The sequence below is a fragment of the Phalaenopsis equestris genome, unplaced genomic scaffold (genome assembly GCF_001263595.1).
Source record: "Phalaenopsis equestris unplaced genomic scaffold, ASM126359v1 Scaffold000132, whole genome shotgun sequence".
Taxonomy (NCBI): Eukaryota; Viridiplantae; Streptophyta; class Magnoliopsida; order Asparagales; family Orchidaceae; genus Phalaenopsis; species Phalaenopsis equestris.
Window position 1 is genome coordinate 1,073,519 of NW_018164574.1, and position 9,251 is coordinate 1,082,769.

At 33.7% G+C, this 9,251-nt stretch overlaps 1 protein-coding gene across 1 annotated transcript in view; it reads left to right on the forward strand.

The window, feature by feature from the left end:
• The window catches only part of LOC110021305 (probable leucine-rich repeat receptor-like serine/threonine-protein kinase At3g14840), a gene marked incomplete at its 5' end in the record, with an annotated part of 55,547 nt that continues 46,296 nt past the window's right edge, over positions 1-9,251 (forward strand). Inside the window, 11 exon segments of the mRNA XM_020719747.1 lie at positions 1-263; positions 580-754; positions 1,601-1,672; positions 1,769-1,837; positions 1,922-1,993; positions 2,082-2,153; positions 2,256-2,327; positions 2,408-2,479; positions 2,586-2,657; positions 2,784-2,852; positions 3,265-3,336. Coding sequence (XP_020575406.1) covers positions 167-263; positions 580-754; positions 1,601-1,672; positions 1,769-1,837; positions 1,922-1,993; positions 2,082-2,153; positions 2,256-2,327; positions 2,408-2,479; positions 2,586-2,657; positions 2,784-2,852; positions 3,265-3,336 — 914 coding nt within the window.

Here is a 9,251-nt window from a genome sequence, read left to right on the forward strand (position 1 = left end):
ATATGCCATCCAAGTCTTCGATGGCGGCTTGCTTTCATCAACGGTGTGTTTCCGTCAGCGGTCAACAACTGTGAGCTGGCTTATTAGATTTCCATGAGAGCTTGAGAGAGAGAGAGAGAGCAGCTTGCTGCAGCCTCGGAAAGATCATCTGAATTCTGAAGTGGAGATGCGCCCAAAAAAGCTATTTTTGCCTCTTCTTCTAATAATCTCTTCATTGCTCCCCGTTGCATTGTCTGTATCCTCCCTCCTACCTCCGGAAGAGAGTAAGGGCTAGCTGACCTATATCTGCTGTCGTATTCGCATTTTTAGATGCTGGAAATCATTAAAGATTGTAACTTGCTTCTTCTTCTCATACTAAACCCAACCCGCATATGAAGAAATGCCCACAAGGAGAGTTCTAACTTTTTATAAATGTTTCTCAATCATTTTTCCTTAATTACGACTTGTTTCAGTGCCCTCTGTAGTTTTCATGAAGAAAGTGATGATTTTGGCTTATTTTTTGTTTCTCTGTGGAAGAGACTTTTTCTTAATCAACACTCATCAGTCTGGGTTTTGTTCCCTTTTCTTTTGTATCCTCAGTTGAAACCCTAAAACAAATCGCTGCGGTATTGAAGAAAACAGATTGGAACTTCAGTGTGGATCCGTGCAGTCAAGAAGCTGGCTGGGTAACTCATAATGCCGCAAAGGGATTCGAGAACAGCGTCTGGTGCAATAATTGCACTAATAATGGAACAAGCTGCCATGTGACAAGCATGTGAGTTTGGAGATTTCTTGCTATTTATAGCTCTTTGATGATTATCCCAGTAAATTGACTAAGTTATGTTTCTTGTTTGTTTGGGAAATCTACATAAGCAGCACACCATTCTTATGTATTTTGCATATCTCACAGCTAGACTTTCATATTTGCGTTCGCAGCACTTTTGTGCTTTAAAATTATGCATGAAAAGATGTATATCAGTTTGAAAAGGTGGTTATAGTGCTATTTAAAATGCGATATTAATGATTTGAGTGCTATTTGTCTAAATATGTAAATATGAAAGAATTGTGTCCTATGTATGCAAACGCCCCAATGTATTTTTGTCCTTGTTGGTGTTGGAGTTGGCTAACTATATGTTAGCTATTCTTATATTTTGAAGGTTTACATACCATTTAAGTCCTATGTATTTACATATCAAACACCAAAATTTCAATTTTTTACATACATACCACATTACCTATGCATGAAAGATCTATTTCACTTATTAAAATTTAAAAGTGTTGGTATTTTTGATGTGATATGGAAGGGTTGGGTACTATAAATGTAAAGATCAAACTTTAGGTGCTAGATGTGTACAGGGTTGGGTACTATAAATGTAAAGATCAAACTTTATGTGCTAGATGTGTAGATACATAGGAATTGGATGGTATGTATGTAAATGCACCATTTTGAATATCATGAAAACATTAACGGAGTTCCATGTTCCAACTAATGCTTCAACATTCAAGCTCTCAGTTCCAAAATCATTTCATTTTTTTCATTTATTTGTAAATAAATTTTTTACCTAGAAGGTGCTAACTGAAGAAGAGCTTTTTGATTAAGTGTTCCATTTTGCGCTTTCAGTGTGCTCAAGGCTCAAAATCTAGTCGGAACTCTACCGCCTCAAATGGCTTCGCTTCCATTCCTTCAAGAAATGTATGCCTTCCTAATGGATTATTGATGGAACAGTCTGACTAACCCTTGTAGTTTGTCGAAAACCTAGAACTAAGAGGAGCTTATATTTTTGCACAGTGATCTCACCCGCAACTTCCTGAGTGGAACAATACCCAATGAATGGGCTGTTCTTTCGCTGGTGAATGTGTAGGTCAACATTTTAATACTTAAGCTGAGGAAATGGAGGAAATTGTTGGGTTTTTCTGACTAATCATGGAATTTATAATGCAGTTCTCTTCTTGGAAATAGTATTTCAGGGCAAATTCCTTCATGGATCGGAAACATAACGACGCTTCAAACTCTGTAATTTGATATTATTTATACTATTCTTAATTTCTTCTCTTCTTGGTTAACAAGTTCATGAATTGTTTTGTTAACTTCTATTGGCCAGAGCACTCGAATCAAATCAATTTACTGGACCTCTTCCAAAGGAGCTGGGTTATCTTCCGAATTTACAGAATATGTAAGGCTTTTTCAAATATTCTTCAATCCCTATCATTGATTTAGTCTTCATCAAATTCATACTTAGATGTAAATTTTAGCAACAAACACCTCTATTCTGCAGGCAGTTCTCGGCGAATGCATTTACTGGAGAATTGCCAGACACTTTTGCTAACCTCTCAAATTTGGTATATTTGTAAGTGGTAAACTTATTTGTAATACAATATATCTTAATTCAAATAGATTGAAATTTATTGAGGGATAATTGTGTTGCAGTACGATTGGGAGTAACAACTTCACTGGAAAAATACCACAGTTCATTCAAAATTGGACACAGATTCAGAGAATGTTAGCAATTTTTCTTTATTCAACTAAATTCGTGTTTTAGCATTTTTAGCCTGAATTTGTCAGCTCTAATCTCTCAAAAATGCCCCATAATTTTTGTGTTTTGCAGAGATCTTCAAGCTAGTGGTCTTAAAGGACCTATTCCTAATGGAATGCCACTTTTAAAGAACTTAAATGACTTGTAAACAATGATTCCGTTATACGTTATTCTGCATTTTGTTTATATGTTTCACTTTATTTTACATAACATTGATACTGAATCTTTTGCCATACCTCAAATGATATTTCTACAACTTACACTTTGCAGGCGGATCAGTGATGTTACGGGAAACTCTGCTTTTCCACAGATCGAGGGTATGCAACAGTTGCAATACCTGTAAGCATTTCTGTTTCTCTAATAATTTTGTGCTGCGGAACTCTGATATATGTTTCTTGTTTGGGGCATTTGCATGCATACCACCCAATTCTTATGTACTTACATATCTAACATTTAAATTTACTATTTTACATTTATGCCACCCAAATATTTCATATCACTTCAAAAATACCACTATTTTAACTTTTAAATAGTGAGATACACCTATTTTTGCATGGGTAAAGTGGCTTTTATGTAAAACTTAAAGTTCAGATGTTAGATATGTAAATAGATAAGAATTGAGTGATATGCTTGTATGTAAAACTTAAAGTTCAGATGTTAGATATGTAAACAGATAAGAATTGAGTGATATGCTTGTAAATCTTTCTTTTTGTTTTTGAGTGACTATTATTTTGAAATAATAATTGTGCAGAACCGTAAGGAACTGTGGTATAACTGGAGAGATACCTCCATTCGTTGGATCATTTTTGTTACTCAAGCGCTTGTAAGTTGAGTATATATACATGGGAATTCGGCAAACGAAGCTTTTGCAACTATTTGCCCTTATTCTCGTTCAGTACTTTTTTTTTTATCATCATTGTTGATCATTAGCATTTAGACCCATTTTTTGGGGGAACTTTTGAATCCTCATAGAAGCTTTAAATATTAAATTCCTTGAACCGGAGAGGTCATTCTTTTAAATTAAAATTTTTTAAATTCATCAATCAAACTATTGAAGTTAAAATAAATCATTTATGAGTTAAAGCAAATCACATCCAACCTCTACAACAGTTTGTCGAGGGTGATTAATTTTTGATTGATTTTAGCTCACAAAGAATGAATGTCATATTAAATGCACCTATATATTCACAATGAAAGCAATCACATGCGAGTAAAGACGTGATCCGAGTCTTCTGTTCGCGTGGTTTCACCGCCAAATGGCTTGTGAATCATAAGGGTACAATTGGTTGACATAAAGTCTTCTGTTAGCTAAGGTCGACTTAAATTTCTCTTATTTGACAAACATCAACTCCGAATTTACAAGGATCTCTTGGACGATGCAACCCATGACCATTGACAAGAATCCTTTTGTCAGGTTAAGTCGACTACCTGCTCTGGCTAAGTAGATCATGGGCCACGACGACCCATGATAGTGAAACCATGATTTTGATCGGATTTCATCTTTATTCCCCCACCCTCTGCTTTAAATTTTAGGTAATAAATTTTCAACTAAATTTGTGTTTATGCTGCTATTATATGTTAAATATTCAATTCTTAATTACTAACCTTAATCAAATGTGCTCATCTGTTATTGTGAGGGGTAATTAATCATAGAGGCTCGTGATTATGTGAAAACTAGAACCACATATCAAAAAGTCATTGCAAAATAAGGGCGAAGTCTTCGGGTAGTGTCTTATCTACAATTCGATATGCTTTCTGAAAATTTAACCCTCTAAAGCTCTCTCAACAAACAAAAAAATAAAATAATTGTAGAAAGTTGTACCGGGGAGCGGTCATTAATTTTCGGAGCCCACATATTCCTGCAATCTCGAGCCTCTTATCTTCCAAAATCTTCATTTATGCTAAACTTTCAATTATTTCGCTTTAGTTCACTTATAAGAGTTGTCAAATGTAAATAATATAAATGAAGATCGGGTGTGCATTTTATTGGTTTGCTAGTTTGGTTTATACTCGCTGGATTGGCTAAAACATTTGGTTTTAAATTTCCCCTAATGGAAAACTTTATACCTGAAGTTAGTTCATAATTCAATCAAATCAAACCATCAAAATTGGTTATGCCAAAACCAAACTTGCTTGAATTGGATTTTAACCTATCTTTCATAAATTAAATATTCTCGAAACCAAAACATAGTCTGGAAACTATATTCAAATATGGATTGTTGATTTGGAATTAATAGTTAGTTTTTCTGTTTGTCGGTTTTTTGGAAGCAAAAATGAATTGAAATTGAGTTATCAGAGTATACCAAATTTTATAAAAAGCATAACTTATTGTTTCAAATTGAACTAAACCAATTGAATTATACTGTTTTATTTTATATTATCACAATGATCACCCCTACCAAGTTGCATCATTCAAATATCTTTTACAAGAATTTTCATAACCATTAAAAAGGTTACTAATTTAATTCTGATCTTTTATGCAATTTTGTATTGTTGAGATTTGTAGAAATATCTTTTACAAGAATTTTCATAACCATTAAAAGGTTACTAATTTAATTCTGTTCTTTAATGCAAATTTTGTAGCTTATTTTGAGGGGTCTAATTCTAAATAGGAAATATAAAAGAAGTCTAAGGGTTATTTGTAAAAATTTTATAAGGTTCTATGTAAGACCAACTCATGAATGAAGGAAATATGCTTTTGTATCGAAGTAATTATTTCTTCATGTTATCAAAGCCAACATCGCCATTGCTTCTCAATCGAACTTGGACGAGTCGGGATCGACAATGTGGAGACCCGAGCGGTGTATGTAGATGGTTCTCAGTTGCTTTGTCGTGTCGATCGTATGCTAGCTGAGAAGGCAAGGACAGGATTGCGACATGAAAGACCAACAACAAGATTCAACATTGGGATCACGTGGTACAAAGATTGTGACTCAAATTTCTTGAGGTACAAAGACCCAAAACTTGCATTTTTCTCTTTCTTCTGCTTAATCATCGTGATTCATTCACAATTAGAGCTAACCAAGAAGGCGGCGGTGGGATTGTGGCGTGACCCTTGCGATACAGTTGCGACGTGACCCTCAAGTTACAGTAGCGCTAGCTGGGGAGAGTAGGGTTTCACTTCCAGGCTCACCGAGAGACCTCTTGTCTAGAAGTCTCCGGCCTCAACCATCGCACTTCGTTTCTCAGCGATGTTTGGCAAGGAGGGGGCACATATTTTTGTTTGATGTTTGTCATGGGAAACCACGAAATGGGATCTCGATGCTGTGTTTAGCCGATTTGACAAGGTTATGGACTCGCAAATTATGGTTGAAAGAGATGCAGAGAGGCCTCGTGGATTTGAATTTGTGGCTTTTGCTGACAGACGTGGATGCTATCAGAGAGATGAAGCTGAACGGTCGACAAATATCAGCAACAGGGCCAAGCCAAAGGTGGGTTCAAATGATTCAGGCTAAAGTTATAGTGGTGGGGGTTACTCTTCTAGTGGAGCAAATGGAAGAAAATTATCTTCTTGTTCTAGAACTGACAGAGGTGAAAAAAGAGGCAACTAAGCAAATCTGATGTAGCAAAGAACGAGGGAAAGATATGGGTGTCTTTACCGACAATGTTATAAAAGGAGTAGGCCCTGGCGAGACGTTTTAACTGTTACGGGGTGATGCGTAAGCCCCAAGGCGTTGGGCGTAAACTCCATAACATAAAAAAAATAAGGAATATAAATATTAAGCAAAAAAACATTATTTGTGCTTAATAAAAAATTAAGAGACATTAAAAGAACTTATACTCATTCAATTCAAAACAAGTCTTCTAGGATTAGAATTTTCAAGATATTAACAAAAATCCACAACAAAAAGTATAAACATATAAAAATAAGTAAACATGCTTTGTCAAAAAATAAATTTGGGATCAATCGATCTTAATCCTTAAATGTTATTCATTCTTCAAATTTATTCTCAGAATCTTCTTATTCTTCACCAATACTCATGTTCAAATTACAAATATGTTCTTCATATTCTTTGCATTAATTGTTCACTTCATTAAAGTCATCATTATACTCAATCTCAGGTATATTCCTAATTTGTTTCTTCTTATCATTGTTGCCTAAATTATAAACACAAACAAAACGACATTCTTAAATATTTATGATCTTTTTTTTCTATAAGAAATTAAGAATACATAATTATGTAAAGAACAATTAAATGTAAATATGAAACTTGCTCTTTCATTCTTTTTCCTTTTCCAGTGAGAATATGCTATAAAAATATCCCTTCTTCTTTGTGTAATATTTTGTGATTCTTCATTTTCATTACTCATAGGCGCATTTTTGATTACATCAATATCAAATACTAGTCCGTCTTCATTCATCCAAGAAAGTTCTTGTGCAAGCACTGAATCTTCTTTCTCTACAATTCACTCCTCATTAGAGTCTATATCATTTATCAATATTGGATCGAAGTTTTGGCTTCTTCTCATACTTTTTTCCCTCATTTAGTATTATATCTTATATATACCAGAGCATTCAATCTCTTGTGCTCGAACATTTTCCTATTCTTAGTATAAATTTAAGATAAAATATATTATTTTTAAGAGGTGATTATAAAAACAAATAATACTAATTTTATGAAATAAAAAGAATTATTATCGATGCAAAAGTGCTCTAATTTTTTTCACAACCTGATGAACTTCATGTGACGTTAAGAACTCAAATAACAAAATTTGTTAACCCAGGTGTTTTCTCACAAAATCTCATACACCAATCAACAGGAGATCTCAATCTTAATCCTTAAATGTTATTCATTCTTCAAATTTATCCTCAGAATCTTCTTATTCTTCACCAATACTCATGTCCAAATTACAAATATGTTCTTCATATTCTCTGCATTAATTGTTCACTTCATTAAAGTCATCATTATACTCAATCTCAGGTATATTCCTAATTTGTTTCTTCTTATCATTGTTGCCTAAATTATAAACACAAATAAAATGACATTCTTAAATATTTATGATCTTTTTTTTCTATAAGAAATTAAGAATACATAATTATGTAAAGAACAATTAAATGTAAATATGAAACTTGCTCTTTCATTCTTTTTCCTTTTCCAGTGAGAATATGCTATAAAAATATCCCTTCTTCTTTGTGTAATATTTTGTGATTCTTCATTTTCATTACTCATAGGCGCATTTTTGATTACATCAATATCAAATACTAGTCCGTCTTCATTCATCCAAGAAAGTTCTTGTGCAAGCACTGAATCTTCTTTCTCTACAATTCACTCCTCATTAGAGTCTATATCATTTATCAATATTGGATCGAAGTTTTGGCTTCTTCTCATACTTTTTTCCCTCATTTAGTATTATATCTTATATATACCAGAGCATTCAATCTCTTGTGCTCGAACATTTTCCTATTCTTAGTATAAATTTAAGATAAAATATATTATTTTTAAGAGGTGATTATAAAAACAAATAATACTAATTTTATGAAATAAAAAGAATTATTATCGATGCAAAAGTGCTCTAATTTTTTTCACAACCTGATGAACTTCATGTGACGTTAAGAACTCAAATAACAAAATTTGTTAACCCAGGTGTTTTCCCACAAAATCTCATACACACACCAATCAACAGGAGATCTCAACTTTCTTGAGTTCATAACAATTCTTGACACATGGCATAGTGAACTCTGACACTTGGATAGAGAGGGTATGGACTCAGCCTTGGCATCTATGGTTGAGAATGTTCGAGCAAAAGGATCTGAGAGGAGTGCAGAGGATATTTTTGCTACTACATCACATACACATGAGACACTCTTCATTTAATCTATAGAATAGTTTGTATCCATCATTGTATGAAAAAATTAATAAACATAAACTTGTTTGTGATGCTTGTGAGTTTATTATTTTAGTTATAGTAAGGAAGTTCTTATGTTTTTTATTTGGTGCACTCTGATATGAGGACCTTGTCCTACAACTTTCATCAATTGTTTTTCAAGTGTTACTTGGTTATATCTGATGAGAAACAAAAGTGATATGCTTGTCTGATTTAAAGAATTTTATAGGACGATTTATACTCAATATGGTTCAATAATAAAGAAACTAAAGTTTGATAATAGGACAAAATATACTAACAAGACGTTTGGGGAATACTTGTCAGTCCAAGGGATACAACATTAAACCACATGTTCATACACACTGACACTAAATAGAGTAGCTGAGAACAAGAATAGACATCTTCCAAAGGTAGCTTGAAGCATGATGATTATGATGAATGTCCCAAAACACTTGTGGGGGGAAATAGTTTTGACAATGGCTCATATGATCAACAGAATGCCCTCAAGAGTGTCGGATTGAAAGTCTCATTGTCAAATGTTGAAACGAGATAATAACGAAATCCTCCCATTGAATGTTTTTGGTTGTGTATGTTTTGTGAAGAACAACAGACCATTAGTAGGGAAACTGGATCCTTGAACTGTAAAGTGTTTTCATGGGTTATTCTGCTATCAAAAAGGGTTATGTTCTTTGAAGTTCGATAGAGGAGAGACTGTTTGTGAGCATGAATATGTTCTTTATAGAGTTCGAACCGTATTACACTTTGGAGGTGATCTCACACTTTTGTAACTCCTCAGATACTGGAGATATAAGGTGTGAGGTGGAGAGTAATGATGGTCAGGGATTGGTGCATGTGGGAAAGATGCCTCGTCCCATTGTGTGGGAAAGATCAGATGAGAAAAAAACCAAAAAA